Source organism: Nomascus leucogenys, chromosome 12 (genome assembly GCF_006542625.1).
Source record: "Nomascus leucogenys isolate Asia chromosome 12, Asia_NLE_v1, whole genome shotgun sequence".
In the NCBI taxonomy this organism is placed as follows: domain Eukaryota; kingdom Metazoa; phylum Chordata; class Mammalia; order Primates; family Hylobatidae; genus Nomascus; species Nomascus leucogenys.
The window spans coordinates 60,302,801-60,319,356 of record NC_044392.1 but is presented as its reverse complement, the minus strand read 5'-3'; the positions used below and the strand labels follow the sequence as shown (position 1 = coordinate 60,319,356).

At 46.2% G+C, this 16,556-nt stretch overlaps 1 protein-coding gene across 4 annotated transcripts in view; it reads left to right on the top strand.

Annotated features, from left to right (window-relative positions):
- VANGL1 (VANGL planar cell polarity protein 1) overlaps positions 1-16,556 on the top strand; it is a 51,601-nt gene that overhangs the window by 14,115 nt on the left and 20,930 nt on the right. For 3 of the 4 annotated variants that reach the window (XM_030824782.1, XM_003268030.4, XM_030824784.1), the window contains 2 exons: positions 3,517-3,649; positions 7,559-8,166. In XM_030824782.1, the coding sequence (XP_030680642.1) occupies positions 3,517-3,649; positions 7,559-8,166 (741 nt within the window). The remainder of the gene's footprint in view (positions 1-3,516; positions 3,650-7,558; positions 8,167-16,556) is intronic. The other variant, XM_030824783.1, reaches the window with a different exon arrangement.

The window sequence follows — 16,556 nt, the reverse complement described above, 5'->3', positions numbered from 1 at the left end:
CTGACAAGAAGTGCCTCACCTTCACCTCTCACTTGACAGTGGGTGGAAGGCTCTTGGCTCAGGGTATCCCTCAGTCATGACTGCACACTGTCCTGAGCTTTTCTCCCAACTTCATCCACTTCATACTATTTTAATAAAGCGGTGCTGTGTATTATAACATTGTGCAGCTGAGCATTATACTCATGGCTCCCATTATCAAGCCCCTGCTATATACAGGGCATTTCACAAGGAAGCAAACTTCCAAGCAGTCACTCAGCAGCCTCCTCTTGGGAACATTTGGGGAAGAGAATCTTGGGGCAAGTTTCCTTTACCACCTGCAATCACCTGGGATGCTGGGGAAAATTTTGATTTCTGTTGTCTCCCTTCCAGAACATTATTTGAGAGTGGGGCCAACAAATCTGCACTTGAGTCCATACCTAGGGTAGTTTTTCTGTACAGTTTTTTAAGTTTAAGAAGTTTTTAAAGTTTAAGACACACTGGTTAGGGTTTTGGGCTCTGGAGGATGAGAAACCTTGCTTAGGTTATCAGATAACAGGTTCTTCTCTGGTTTCCCTCCGATGTTATCGGGGGAATTGTTAGTTGTTTCACATTTGGGTGCTCCTGGGCCTTTTAAGAGCCAGGCAGGGAGGGCTGGTGATGGCAACCCTGCCTGGCAACAGAGGCTGTTTCCACCCCTGGGTGGCTCCCCACCTGCTTTCTGCCCTGATAGGGTTCAGGCTCCGGGAATTGGCACTCAGTGAAAGAATTTTGATTTCCAGTGGAATTTGTGCTGTCACAAGATTTGACCCATGGGACTAGTGAATAGATAGATGGGTTAGGTGAGCATGTGACTTGGCTGGTGGCCGAGAGAGTGATAAATGTGAGAGTAGTTGGGGAAAATGGAAACGGATTAAGACAGAAGAGGGGCATTGTCCATCTGGCCGATGGCAGGGCTGGTGGAGCAGCAGTTATAGACTTATTCTGAGGTTAGTTCAGAAACTGACCAAACAACGTGGGAAGTCTCTCCCAAATTGTTTATAGTTTCTCACAGTGGGTGCCTTTTGAAGTGATTGTATTTGACAGCCCAGAGTGTTGGGCACACAGCTTTGTGCTATCTAAGGTCATGGTCCAATTGTGACTCCTAGCAATAGCTTCAAGGCATATTTCATAGCTTTAATAGTTTTCAGGTATAAGGGTGTGAGAATGAGCTTTAAGAATATTTATGCCATGAAATCTTCCAATTGCTCTTCAACATGGTGCACCATAGTGGGTGTGAATAGAAGTGGTGGCAACAGACCTGAATTCAGGTCTGCCACTGACTATAATACTACTTTGAGAAGTAACTTGAACTCTGTGAGCCTCAGTTTCCTTGTCTGTAGAATGAAGACAATGATAATGCCTTCACAGGATTATTATTAGGATTGAATGAAATATTATAGTGAAGCATTCAGCAAAGTGTTCTATAAATTGGGGTAGGATGTGAGGTAATTGGCATTGTTACATGCATCTCTGGGTAAACAACCAAATTATCTGCTTATTTGGCTGTTTCCCTAGCTGCCTTGTTAAAACAAAACACCTGAGTTGACCAGAACACCTCTATTTTTGGAATCTAACTTTGCAGTTGTATTAGTCTCTTCTTGCATTGCCATGAAGACATACCTGACACCTTCATAAAGAAATGAGGTTTAACTGGCTCACGGTCCTGTGGGCTTTACAGGAAGCATGGTACTGACATCTGCTTGGCTTCTAGAGAGGCCTCAGGAAGCTTACAGTCATGGCAGAAGGTGAAGTGGGAGCAGGCACATCATGTGGTGAAAGTGGAAGCAAGAGAGACAGTTGGAGACGCCACACATTTTTAAACAACCAGATCTCCCAAGAACTCACTCACTATTGTGAAGATAGCACCAAGCTATGAGGGGTCTGTCCCCATGATCCAGACACCTCTCACCAGGCCCCACCTCCAGCATTGGGGGTTACAGTTGAGCACGAGATTTGGATAGGGACAACTATCTGAACTGTATCAGCGATAGATTGTAATTATAAGTTATGCTCTAGGAATAGAATTGTTGTCACTGAAAGATTCCTTTGGCCATGGGAGCCTCCTGGCTCTGAAGGAATCAGTCAATGCTTATCCCAGGGAGATAATGATAAGGTTGAAGTTTGACAAGAAATCTACGTTTTCTTAAGCTAAGTAGTAGGTTAACAGAAGATATGTTGTGTGTTAATAGTTCCATTTACATCTCTTTCTCCAAGGTATACACACTCTGCGTCACTAAGTCAAGACACCATTCTTTGACATTGGCTAATAGTAATAGCAATCACAGCCACTGTGCATTAGCACTTACTCCACATCCTTGTACTGAGCACTACTTACATTATGTGGTTGTCATTGTCACCATTTCATACATAAAGAAACCAAGGTTTTCAGAGATTGAATAACTTGTGCAAGATCACACATCTGGTAGGGCAGAACCAAGATCTGTTTGTCTCCAAAATCTGCTTCTGTCCTGCCTGGGAGACCTTGGGAATGACGGCGAGTGGTTGTAGGAAGGAGGGCTGATGTCAAGGTGGCTGTGGGGGCAGGAGGCTGAGGGTACTCACTGACGCTTGAGGGGCTCCTTAGGTGGGGCTTCTGGGTTTCCTGTTGGCAGCTGGAGGGGGAGTGCCAGTTCCCATAAGTGGTTATTGCCCAGGTTGTGACCTGGGCTTGGCCAGTGATTGGTTCATTTTGAAATTTCATGAGTGACCCCCAGGCAGGGTTCTTACAATCACGCTGGAAGACCACCCAGGAAGTTCCTGTGGGGTAAAATGATGCAGCAGCCTGCTTTCCTCAGGAGGCCTGAGACCCTCCCGATGTATACACACACACACACACACACACACACACACGCAAACAAACACACACCCTCCACCCCTCTTGGTGTCTTTGGCCTTTTGTCCTAGCTTGTTTGTTTCTATGGGTGTCTTCAAGTTCAGCTAGAACCTATGGGAATGACTTAGTTTTGAACCTGTAAGAATGAGAAGTAAACAATTCTTTGTACTGACTTTGAATTTCCTTTCTTCTGTTGTCCAAAGATGAAGGGTGACAATGTGTCCCAGATTTTTTTGGACACACCAAACCTTAGATACTCTACAGTGTTGTCCCAATTTTAAAAGCCCTAGAAAATTGGTTAAGGCAAATTATAACCAAATCTAATCACTAATTATTACAATAAAGTGTAACTAGCTACAGAAATCCTAAAATTACAATTTTAGGCTTTGAGAAAATATCACTGTTGATAGAGGAAGAGTGACCGTCTTTGTTTTGGGTCTTGGGATGGCAGAAAGAAAATATTAAGTAGGGAGTAAAGATCAGTGTACCCCTTGAAGTGTGGTGAAGATGGGTGGGTTTCGATGCTGCGTGTGTGTGTGTGTGTTTGTGTGTGTGTGTGTGTGTAGAATTTGCCTAAATTCAAAATGATACTTACATTTTGATAAATCCAGAGAGTTAATTAACTCTCTATGGCATAAATGTGCTAGCTCATTGTTGTTTTTCAGGGAGAGAACTAGAGAGAGACACAAGTCACCCCGGAATAAAGACGGCAGAGGGTCAGAAAAGTCTGTCACCATTCAGCCTCCCACTGGAGAGCCCCTGTTAGGAAATGATTCTACTCGGACAGAGGAAGTTCAGGTAAGGATCAAAGGTGGTCTGTAAGCACACTCCCACTCGACCAAGACTCCTTTCTGTAAATGTTTGCCTTAGGTTCTCTTGGGTTTTTGTCTTTATTTTTCTAGCATGCTAATTAGTTTATCTATGTCCCATGGTCTCTTGTTGGTCTAAGGACAGCCTGTCCTGCCCTTTGGTAGCGTGGAGATTCTTCTGAAGTATGATTGGTTGGCCTGCTTTACATGGTGTGGAAAAGTAGCCAGCAAGGTTGATGACAGGGTAGGGAAGGGAAAAGCTGAAGTCTCCCACAACTCATTTCAAAATGGAAGGGTAGAAGAGGGAGAAGGAAACTCAGAAAACCTACGAAGTTGAAAAAACATGGGGCAGCCCAGACTGACCATTACTACTAGAGCTATGCAGTAATTCAGAGGCCGCACGCTCAGATGCCTGGTAGAGAAACATAAGTTAACTAAGGAGGCCCGGGGTCGAAAAGAGGGGGCAAAAATATATTAAACAAGCTTTGGGTTAACAGCAATCTGTGCAGTGCCTCAGGGTCAGTGCTGTAGTGTGGTGTGAAGGACCCTATGGCTAACTGGAGAATGCATTTCCTCTGTAAAGGAAACAGCAGCTCCGCAGCTCCAGACACCCTACTGTTGCTCAGGAATGCAGGGATTCAGTGTTTGAGAAAAGCTGCAAATCAGGATTTTATGTGAAATCCTAACTTTATAGTAATTTTGAAATACTGACACTTTATTAATTTTTTTAAACCATTGAGTGGGTTCTTCTCCAGGTTCCAACTGTCTGGCAGCCCACCTGATTTAAATAAACATCTGAGCTATACACAGAAACATGTTTGCATACCCTCTGCACATCCTGAAGTATATATACACATGTCCAGCCTTGCCCCTCATAAGCAAAGCGATGTATGATACACAGCTGTAAAGATAGATATAGGACTGTCGATAAGCATACATCTGTATATACCTGTGCATACACACACACAGGTAAGCATTTATAATCAAATAGGTGGACTGAAACTGGAATTCCTCAGAGTACACAAGGTGTTCTCGGGACACAAAACTGCAATTGTGGGTTGAACGTGGGATTCACTGAGCAATGAGCAAATGCCTTTAGTGCTGCCCGCCTTGGCTCTGGGATGGCTGATGGTCGGATGGGGCCAATCCTAGGATTGGATCACCCTGGAGTACTTGAAGGGGTCAGTTTCCTCCTGGATGTGGGTTCAGAGGTGCCGGTGGCCTACAGCAAAGGCTCTTCTTTCTTTGCATCTCCTCTGCACCTCGTAGCTGAGAACACTTTGGGAAGCTCTTGGTGTTGCCCCAGGATGATCTGGTGTTAAAAGCATTGAGATGGGTGTTTGGAGGCTGTATTTTTTAGTAGCTACGTTACCTTGAGCAGTCACAGCCTTTGTAGGCCTCAATTTCTTTATTGAAAATCTAGGAGTTTTGATGAAAGCATCTTAGGTGCTTTTTCTTCTAAGAACCTGAAGCTTAACAGGATCCTTTGTATATCTACATTTTTTAGGCATGCATGTGACATTTTTTAGGCATGCATGTGCACCCCAGGAAATTCTCTCATGCCCTTTCTAGTCAATCTCTGCCCCACCCTCACCTCTCCAAGGCAACCACTGTGTTGATTTCTATCACTGTAGATAAATTTTGCCTGTTTTTGAATTTAATATAATTAGAATCATATGGTCTGTCTCCTGCCCCCTCCCACCCACCCCGCTTAGCATAATGATTTTGAGATTTATCCATGTTTTGGTATGTTTCAACAGCTTATTCTTTTTACTTTTGCTGAGTAGTATTCCATTGTATCAGTCTACCACAATTTGTTATCCATTCTCCTAATGGATGGACATTTGGGGTTTTTTGTTGTTGTTGTTTGTTTGTTTTTTGAGACAGAGTCTTGCTCTTTCGCCCAGGCTGGAGTGCAGTGGCATGGTATCAGCTCACTGCAGCCTCTACCTCCTGGGTTCAAGTGATTCTCCTGCCTCAGCCTCCCGAATAGCCGGGATTACAGGCATGCAACACCACGCCCAGCTGATTTTTGTATTTTTAGTAGAGATGGGCTTTCACCATGTTGGCCAGGCTGGTCTCGAACTCCTGACCTCAGGTGATTTGCCTGCCTTGGCCTCCCAAAGTGCTAGGATTACAGGCGTGAGCCACCACCCCTGGCTGGATGTGTATTTTTATTAATTTTTGGATAAAACCTGAGAGTGGAATTGTTGGGCCATATAGCTAAGTGTATATTTAAATTTATATGAAACCGCCAGAGTGATTTTCCAGAGGCACTGTACCATGGTCCACCTCCACCAGCAGTGTTCGAGAGTCCTGGCTGCTTCTGGCCATCGTCTTAAATAGGAATTTCTCTCACTGTATGTGATACTTCTGACTTTCCAAGTTGAAGGATTATTAGTTCATAAGATTGAGACCTTCACCACCACCACTTCTTACCATAGCCCATACATTTCATAAATCATGTTTTTTTGGTCATTACTAGATTTGAGGTTATTTGATTATGAGCGATCTCTGTCTTGCTGATTTAGCTACTAACTTAAACTAGCTTTTTCTAAGTTGGTGTCCTAATTTCACCCACTTTGCCACTGCATCTGTTTTTTTTTTTCCGAGTGAAAGGATACATACAAATTTCAGAGGCCAAAAGCTCTTTGGCCCCCTGTGTCTTTTCAGCGCCCTGCTCTCTTGTTGCTCCATTATTGTTGCCAGTTGTTTTTAAACAGCAAAATCCTTTAAAATTCTATCAACTGGGTTTTGCGAAGTGAATAGACTAATTGCTTTAACTAGCAACTGCCTAGAAGTTTAAAAAGAGAGGAAGCTAGAAAGTAAAAGATACATTTTAATAATCCTGGTTGTTTCTATGCCCTTGATGTTTAGTTCCTCATGAAAACATGTTTCAGAAAGAATTTTTAAGCCAATCTGGCCATACACGGATTCTTGGATTTGCTTATCTTGGTCCATGGGAGTTAAAGAGTGCTTGACACTGATACCTGTTAAGTGGATCTTGTGAACATCATAAGGAGATTTTTTTGTTTTTGTTTTTGAGACAGAGTCTCGCTCTGTAACCCAGGCTGGAGTACAGTGGCGAGATCTTAGCTCACTGCAACCTCCGACTCCCGGGTTCAAGCAATTCTCCTGCCTCAGCCTCCTGAGTAACTGATATTACAGGCATACGCCACCACGCCTAGCTAATTTTTGTATTTTTAGTAGAGACGGGGTTTCATCATGTTGGCCAGGATGTTCTCGATCTCCTGACCTCGTGATCCGTCCGCCTCGGCCTTCCAAAGTGCTGGGTTTACAGGTGTGAGCCACCGCGCCCAGCCCATAAAGAGATTTTAAAATGTGGGTCCTAGCTGCAGGTAAGCTTGGGTTTGTGTAGTGGTGTAAGTTCCCTTGCTATGCCCTTTGCTCTTCTGGGCTGCTGGAGGGTGTAGTAATACTCCCACCTCCAGAAGTCGGACTTCGTAAGCCTTTCTAACCCAGCGTGAATTGGAAAGAAGATGCAGGAGGTTTATCTCTATAGATGAGCTCTCACAAGATTAGTCTAATACCTGGATTGCGCATTGCAGGGCAAACAGCTCCAGGCCCTCAGAGCCGCTCAAGGCTTTTCAACACAGGGGATGATAATCAATGTTATGTCAATGAATCAGCCAAACAGACAGAAAGATCACATTATGTTTTCTCTGTTTGAAAAGGTAAATACCTCATACATTTTGAAAATTTCAGTGAAAATTGTTTGAGGTAAAAAGTTCTAATATTTAAAGAGTTAAGCTTTCATTTTCTGGAAGCCTTTGTGAATAGGGCTGGGTAGATGCAGCGGGCCCTGCATGTTCACTGCTCTTTGTAGCTTTTACAAATGACCTGCGTCATGTCATCCTCACTGTCTTCTCCCCACCAGGATGACAACTGGGGAGAGACCACCACGGCCATCACAGGCACCTCGGAGCACAGCATATCCCAAGAGGACATTGCCAGGATCAGCAAGGACATGGAGGACAGCGTGGGGTTGGATTGCAAACGCTACCTGGGCCTCACTGTTGCCTCCTTTCTTGGACTTCTAGTTTTCCTCACCCCTATTGCTTTCATCCTTTTACCTCCGATCCTGTGGAGGGATGAGCTGGAGCCTTGTGGCACAATTTGTGAGGGGCTCTTTATCTCCGTGGCATTCAAACTCCTCATTCTGCTCATAGGGACCTGGGCACTTTTTTTCCGCAAGCGGAGAGCTGACATGCCACGGGTGTTTGTGTTTCGTGCCCTTTTGTTGGTCCTCATCTTTCTCTTTGTGGTTTCCTATTGGCTTTTTTATGGGGTCCGCATTTTGGACTCTCGGGACCGGAATTACCAGGGCATTGTGCAATATGCAGTCTCCCTCGTGGATGCCCTCCTCTTCATCCATTACCTGGCCATCGTCCTGCTGGAGATCAGGCAGCTGCAGCCCATGTTCACACTGCAGGTGGTCCGCTCCACCGATGGCGAGTCCCGCTTCTACAGCCTGGGACACCTGAGGTAAGAGGCAACATCCAGGAGGCAGAAAGGATGGCTGATGTCTTGCTGGGAGACAGCTGCTCTGTAGCACGTGAGGGGTGGTGACAGATGCCAAGAGCTAGGACCAGAGTCTGACTCTTTTCTGGCTTGGGGATGGGGAGGGTGTCCATGTTCATTGAGTTTCTGGACTTCTAGATGGCACGGGGCAGTTGCTGGCTCTCACCCGGGTTGAGATTTTGCTGGGCCTGTTCTCAAAGTTATTGGCAGCTCCCAAAAATGATGGAGAAAGGAGATGCATAGTGATGGCTGCCTTCTTTGACTCTGAAATTGGCCAGTGGACAATGGATAAAGTGACCAGCAGCTCCATTTCGTCCCAAATGTGACATCTGGTTTACCATGTTGTCCCAGTGGAATCATGAATTGTTCCTTTTTTCCCACTCTCAGAGGCCTGGTTTGGGCAGTAAATTATATGGTCATCCTAGGGACCCTCCAATAAAGAATCAAGTGCAGGTTAGAGACTCCAAATGTGTAAGCCTTGAGTGTTGTGAAAATGTATGCCTGAGAAAAAGTTAGAAGTCAGTTGGGTTGTCTTACTTACATCTCTGCATAAAATCTCATTATTTTGTGGTTAAATAAGAGTGATTACCATCATTTTATTTACTTTAAGGTAAGCACTTTATATAGATTGTATATTTAGTCTTCATAGATCCCTGTGACCTAGGTATTATTAATCCCTGTGTCACAGATGAAGAAACTAGGGCTTAGGGGATTTAAGTAATTTGCACAAAAACATATGGCTAGCCTCATTTAGGATTCACTCAGATGTCATGAGGCCAGGGCTGAGTGAATGCCCCCATAATGGCATCTCTCACTTTGTGGTTAGTGGCCTATTTTTCCATCTGTTTTCTTCCACAGACTATGAACTCCCTGAGGCCAGGGGCCACCCTTATACCTCATTACATCGTCAGTGCCTGGCATGGAGCATGGCTCGCACTGAGATGGTCTCTGGGTGAATGCAGAGCCTGGGACATCTGACTTCAAAGCCTTTACCCTCTCCCAGGCTCTCTGCCTCCTTAGACAGTATATGCTGATGTGTGTAGCCTGCTTGGGGCAGGGTAGGCACTTAGTTCATTGCAGCTATTACTGCTGTGATCATGTAGCTGGCAGAGCAGCCAAAATCAGCAAGGGCACACCTTAGTGGGTATCAGAACAATCGGCTTTGTCATAGATTTGGCTGGGCTCCAGGAAGGTGGCTCAGCCTGTATTTGGAGTCAGGCCATGCTGCCAAACCATCTTCATGTTGGTGTGTACCCTCCTCCATTCCTCTGGCTTGGCTTGTGCTACGAGGACGGGATGATCTAGTGTTCAAGGTTGCTGCCACCCTAACTGATCCTTGGTGGAAACTGGTGTCCGAGTCACACGTCTGTGCACCAAAAATCTGGGGTTCTGAGTCCTTCACAGATGCCTGTAGGGCTCTGAAGACAAGTAGGTCACCGCTTTGCTGCGCATTCATCTCAGAAGGCTTTCTTTCCCCATGTTTTGCATCAGGGAATGACCAGCAGATTTGTGTTAAACATCTGCTGTGTGCAGAGCCCTGGACACACCAGGCTGGCTGCCTTCAGAACTCTATCTCTGCACCTGTGGCGCTCACAGTCACTTGGAAAGAGACCAGTGCACCGCTGTCTGGTGGACAGGTGCAGAAACAGGCCTGGGGGTATAGGTGATAGGAACACAGGAGGACAGAGAATTTCAGATTGTGGCAGCAATAAAGCCGAGCAGGAGACAGTCTGTCTCAGAACAGGTTTTGCTGCAGTTAAAGTGGTAGAGAAAAATCCGGCTGTGGTCACAGTGGAGATGAGTGATATTTGGAACTCTATATGTAAGTAGCCAAGACACTGGCCAGGAGTGAGGTCTATGGCGGTTTTGTTTTTTGGCCCTTAGCCCTAGTTGGTGTGAATTCCACCTGTGTAGGTGGGAAAGGGCAGGGTGTCTTCTCACCTTAGGTCATGCAGGGTAGTGGGACTGACTTACCCTCATGGGCTCCCACATCGCTCCTCCCTGTACGACTGGTTGAGCTGCACACTGCATCTGAGTGGGGGTGGAGAGGGGACAAACCAAATAGCCCGAGGAAAGTATGCCTGTGGCGTGTTCAGAAAACGTAATTAGCAGCAGCCTTCGCCTCTCACCACACAGCTCTGCTGGTCAGGGCAGAGCTGGATGGGAGAAGCCAGACTGATTGTGCTGCCTGGCTCCCAGGCTTGCTGCAAACCTTTCAGTCTGCTCTCACCATGACCAACAGCTGTCCAGGCTTTCAAAAACTCAAGTCAGTCATCCCAGCTCCCCAGGGATACCTGAAAGGTGGCAAGTGCCCATCTGCCCTGGGGAGAGTGTTTTGAGGTGGTCCCCAGCCTCATCCTTTTGGCTTCTCTTTAGGGCCATTGGTGTTCCTCCTCTCCCTGCCTTTAATAAGGCCCCCTTTGTCCCTCTCGTGGAGAGCCTGGGTTAGGAGGTGGAAAGAATGGCTGGGGAAAAAGGGATGTCTTTACTGACAAATGGAGCCCTCAGGGAGAGCCAGATGCCCAAGTGACAGCCAGTCTGCCAGACTGCCTCCTGGCATTGTGTGGGCCTGGTCACCCGCCGATCCTTGGGCTAAATCTGGTCTGAACCCAGCAGTGGCTGGAAGAGTTACTAGGCCAGAAATACAACTTCTAAGGCCTTTTGTAAAGTGTAGAAACAGACAAGAGGGAAGAGGGTGCGGGAATAGACAAAGCAAGCCTTGGAAATCAGAATAGCAGGTCTCCATCAGACCCAGCAGAATCACAGGCTGTCGACTCTCCCTTTATGTAAAGCCTTCACCGTGGCAGCAACCTATTGGGCTTAGGTGCCAAGCGATGGTGAGTTCTTTTTTATGTTTTCAAAGACGATTTTATCGAATTGACTGAGCTATTTTTGAGAGTTGTCAAAAGAATGTCTACTCTTTAGTTTCTTAAAGAAAATAGGCTTCTCGTTAGTTCATAAAAGGCACTTGCTGTGGCCCTGCTTGTTGGCAGGAATGAAGTTTTGGGCTTATTTGAAAACTTTCAAAAATGTAAAAAGTTGTTGCAGAAAGTAGGATACTGTAAATAGATTGAGCTACTTCCTAACCTCTGCCCAGTGCCCTAGGAGTTATGAAAAGCTTTATATAGGTTTGGACTCATTTACCCCTCCTTGCTGCCCTGTCAGAGGTCAGAGCAGGTGGGGTAGAGGTGTCCCCTCTTACAGTTGAGGTCCCCAAGCCCCAGGGTAAGGTACCTGCTCAAGGTCACAGGGAATCAGCACCTTCCTGTGCATCACACCGCTTACCCCACTGCACTCTCTACAGCGTCCTGGTGTCTCACACAGTCGCTTTGTCATTTTCCATACACACCTTGCTCGTCACTTTTCTTGGCCCCGTTCTCACAATAAGTTGCTAACTTTTCCAGGATGTTACCAGAGACTAATGACTGTTGATATGACTTTATTTGAGGGGAAACCCAGAAGAATAGAAGAGCCTAAAAATTGGCATTCAATTATCTTAATCATTTTTCAGTTTTGATACCTCTAAAGGAAAATAGTGTGAATACTGGTGCACAGGCACTAGTGTAATTGACTGGTTGAGTGTGAAATGGTAGAACAACAGAGACAGGTAAAGAAAACCTTAACAATAAACAATTACATAGTCCTTCTGGGAGCCAGGTACCTTCTAATCTTTTAATGTCCAACTCAGTTTTCACAACAATCATGTGAGGTAGGTTCTGGTAGCCTCCTTTTCAGATGAGCAAACCGAGGCGTGGGAGAGTTAGGTAAGTCTAAGGCCCCACACTTTGTAATTGTGGGAACCAGGATTTGAGCCCAGGCTCTCTGGTTCCAGAATGATCTTACCCATTTCACCATACTACCTCTGAATAGATAGGTTCGTGTTCACCTCACTGCTTTAGGAACACATGAGCAAACCCAGAAGCATTTTTTGAGTGTTTCCCATGTGCCAGCCTGGGTGCCAGATATTTTTGTATACATCATCGTATTTCACTTACCACAGTGCTTAGGGCTGGAACAGTAAGAATGTGGAGGATTGTCAAGATGGCTTGCACTCTGAGGTCCATTCCTTAGCTCCACTGGTTATTTTATTCACTCAGTTGACAAAGCCTGGGCCTTAAAGTCATAGCAGTAGGTTTGAGCCTTTGGTCAGACCTTTTTAACTTCCTATACTTCACATGTCTCAAAGAAAATACATTTTATCTATTGTTGTGTAACAACTACCAAGCACTTAGTAGCTTAAAACAACCAATTCAGTATTTCTCACAATTCTGCAGCATGGATTGGGCTCAGCCAGGAGGTTCTTTAGCTGATCCTGCCCATGGTCCTGTGTGATTACACTCACATGGTGAGTCAGCCGAGGCTGACTTTCTTTTCCTGTGTATTCTCTCCTCCTTCTTTTCCTGTATATTCTCTCCTTCTCGTGGCCCCTCCTTGTTCTTTCCTCATTGGGGTTGCTAGACTTCTTAAATGGCAGCTCAGGGCTCCCAGGAGCACAAAAGCAGAAGCTCCCAGGCCTTTTAAGGTCTGGGCCTGGAACTGTCCCAGTAGTATTTCTATTGCATTCTCTTGGTGAAAGCAAGCCACAGCCCTATCCCACATTTAAGGAGAGACGACGACACAAGACAGAGGCTACTAGGATGTTAAGTTCAATGTCGCAAACTCCCACAATCACCTCAGGCTCTCTTTCTCAGAGTCTGTTTATTCTTATTTTGCATATAGTTCTAACAAATTTAATTATTGATTTCTATACCTTAAAAAGCCCAGAACTAACATGTTTTGAGGGGAAAAAGTACAGCTTTAAGGAGGTATATGAACATCAATGAAAAATGATAGCTGATAGTCATCAACAAGGAGGGAGACAGAGAAACCACAAAAGCAGGTATGACTCAGCACTCTGGGAAACTTTCCACAGTGACCCATTCTGTAGGATATTTATATTGCTGAAGCTCCATTGTACCTAATTCAGCCAGCAGGTTGTAACTGTTTGGGTTTTTAAGCTTCAGGGTCAAAGTTTTGGGGTCAAAAAATGCTTCATTCATTGAGACAGAGAGAGAGTAGCTTATAAATCGACACTGACCGTAGACCTTGATTTTGTGTCCGCACCCAAATCTCATCTTGAATTGTAGCTCCCATAATTCCCACATGTTGTGGGAGGGACCCAGTGGGAGTTCACTGAATCACGGGGGTGATTTACCCCATATGGTTCCTGTGGTAGTGAGTAAGTCTCACAAGATCTGATGGTTTTATAAGAGGAAACCTTATAAAAGGTGGCTCTCATTTTCTTTCTTCTCTGTAAGATGTGCCATAAGATGTGCCTTTTGCCTTCTGCCATGATTGTGAGGCCTCCCCAGCCACATGGAACTGTGAGTCCATTAAACCTCTTTTTTCTATGTAAATTACCCAGTCTTGGGTATGTCTTTATCAGCAGCATAAAAATAGACTAATACAGATCTTGTAATCAAAGATGTGGTAACTAATCACAGAACCACCTGTGCTTTAGAAGAAATGATCCTTGGATTGCTTTTCAAGCAATGGAAGTTTATGATTGTCACATTGTCAATTGTGATTATATTCAAAGAAGTGTTATGGACTGAATGTTTGTGGTCCCCCCAAATTCGTATGTGGAAGCCCTAACCTCCAGTGTGGCATATTTGGAGATGGAGCCTCTAAGGAAGTAATTGAGGTTAAATGTAGTCATAGTGTGGGGCCCTGATCTTACAAGAACAGATACCAGAGAGCTTGCTCTGTCTCTGCACACACCCTTAGAAAAGGCTGTGTGAGGCCACAGAAAGAAGGTGGCCATCTGTAAGCCCAGAAGAGAGCCCTCAACAGGAACCAGGTTGGCTGGAGCCTTGATCTCGGACCCCCAACCTCCAGAACTGTAAGAAAATAAATTTCTGTTGTTTAAGCTACCTAGTCTGTAGCATTTTGATACAGCAGCCTGAGCTGAGACAGGAATATTACATACACTGGAGACTTTTGACCCCAAAGACTTTTGACCTGTTAAAATAGAGCTCATCTTGTCCTCTCTCCAGCTCATGCATGCATCCTCCCAGCTTGCACGGGGGCGTTGCTTCTCTGGATTGCACTTTGATTTTCTAGCTTTAAGTGACAAAGGGAGAGTCTTCTAGGGAGGTTAAAATTGCTGCAGTAATTCCAGGATATTTCCAGCTCCTTTTGAAATCTTATGTTTGTGATTCTGGGTCAAGTAATGTCCAAGCCAGTGATTACATTACTGGTAGGCATGTCTCTCATGCTGGGCCACGCCCTCCATCCCATGTTCACGATGAGCACCAACGGTCTCTGAGAGCCCAGAGCCAGTGGCTGCAATGTTGGGAAAATCCTTAAATGACCATCAGTGGTTTTGGCTCATGTTACTACGATTGTGGGTTCATATACCATCTCATTTTTAGAAATGTGTGTTTTTGTACTCCTGTAATTACTTTTTAATAAAGACATTTTGCCAGTCCTCAGCTCTACTTCATAGTAAAGCAAAGGACAAGAACAAGTAAGGACTAAAACATAGAGTGTGGAGGGTTTTGCTCAGGCCATGCTTTGCTGTGGGAGAATTTTGAAGGTGGGAGTGGAGCTGCCGTTTGTGGTTTGGTGCTGTGGTGCCTGTTGAAAGTGGCTTTAATGAGAGTGTAAGGTGCTGCACACTGAAGCCCTGTGTTTATTCAGCTGCCTCCTGCCAGCAGCTACAGCTGGGATGGCTTCCCTCGCACGGCGTCTGCCCACAGCCTTGCGCCGAGGCCCAGAGGACTCACAGGAAAAGGAGCTGGCAAAGGTGAAGCTGGTTTTCATGGTGTCCTGAGGGCCCCTGGCCCCTGGAAGATGGGTCACACTCCCTGAATGCTGTGCTGTTGGTTTCCCTGGAGGATTCTTGCTGCAGGCCAGGTCCCGTATTCTCCACACTCACCACGAGTGGCTGGGTGTGACTTGACACGGTGTGAAAGTGGTGGGGCGCGAGCACTCAGGAGGGTGAACAGCCTGCGGCCTCCTTTCCCTGGCTGCCAAGCCACCACTCAGCTGTGCTCCAGCCCAGGTTTCGGGGAGCCGGGATCCACTTGGGCAGGCCGGGAGCCTCAGACTCCAGACTTCATGGTTTGCTCTTTCCTGCTTACTCACGAGGAAGGCGAGGCAGTCCAGCATCCTGGGTGGAGTGGAGGTGTTTCGAGTCCATATCTAAATCTTTTTCTTAGAGCACCCTAAGCAGGCTGCTGTCTTTGATCCCCATGCCTCTGCTGTTTATCTTGGTGTGATTCATCACTGTAATTTAAGATGTGGAGAGAGCAGAGTTCCCATCCCAGGCAGGGGAGGCGCAGTGCAGGTTGGACCGTGCAAGGAAATGGCAGCGTGGCGAGGTTTGTGCCGCGGCCTACAAGCAGGGCTGCATGCTCCCCAGGCAGACTGGCAGAGCCAAGCCCCTCACTTGTAGGGAAGCGTGTCTCCTAGGTGCCCCAGTAGGGGAGGTCTGCCAGCATCGCTGTGCTGTGGGGAAGGCAGCCAGAGGGCTTCAGCCGTAACTGGCTCAGCTCCTCAGGAGGAGACCAGCAGTGTGTCTCTGCACTCAGAACTGCCACTGGGTCATGGTGTTAAGCCCAGGAGGGGTGCACATGTTGACAACCTTGTATTGCTTAGTTGCTGAGACCAGAAGAACCAGGTAATTGCATGAGCTGTTAGCTACTTCTGGTTCTCACAAACTCCTCCCAGTGTTGACAGAGAATGGTGTCCTCTGGGCATGCTCTGGGTATAGTTTTATTTGTATTATTAGGGACTCATGGAGAAGTGCTCTGGGTGTCCCCCACACTGCACTTTGGAGATCATTCTGTGATTCCCAAGTCCTGCTGATTCCACTTCCTTGGCGCTCTGGGATTAGATACCCTAGCCTGCCGATCTGCTTGTTCATCTTTCAGTGGGGATACCCTGCAGAGCTTGAATTTCAAACCAAAAGCCAGGTAAGCCTTCCAGCCTTCGGATATTGGTTCAAAGAATTAGTCTGCTGAAGCTTTTGTGTAGCTGAGGCACCAGCAGGCCCGAGGCACCAGTGAATCCAGGTGGCCCGAGGAAGAGCCTTCCCGTGGGCCTCAGCAGCCACAAAGAGCCTCTGATCTGTTTCCCTTTGCGGGATAGTCAGTCTCGTGTGTCTCGAGACCTCAAGCAGAAACCTGTGGCCCTCCTCCTCTATCTTGAAAGTCCAACCAAGTCCAGGCCTTTGTCCTGCAGTTTAAACCAGACCTGTCAGTAAACATGAGCTAATTCCAGTTTTTGCCCCTCTTTGTCCTTCTCAAGTTCCAAGGTGATCATTGCCTGTTATCTATGGGACTTGTGTAAGCTAACTTCCCAAATGCAGC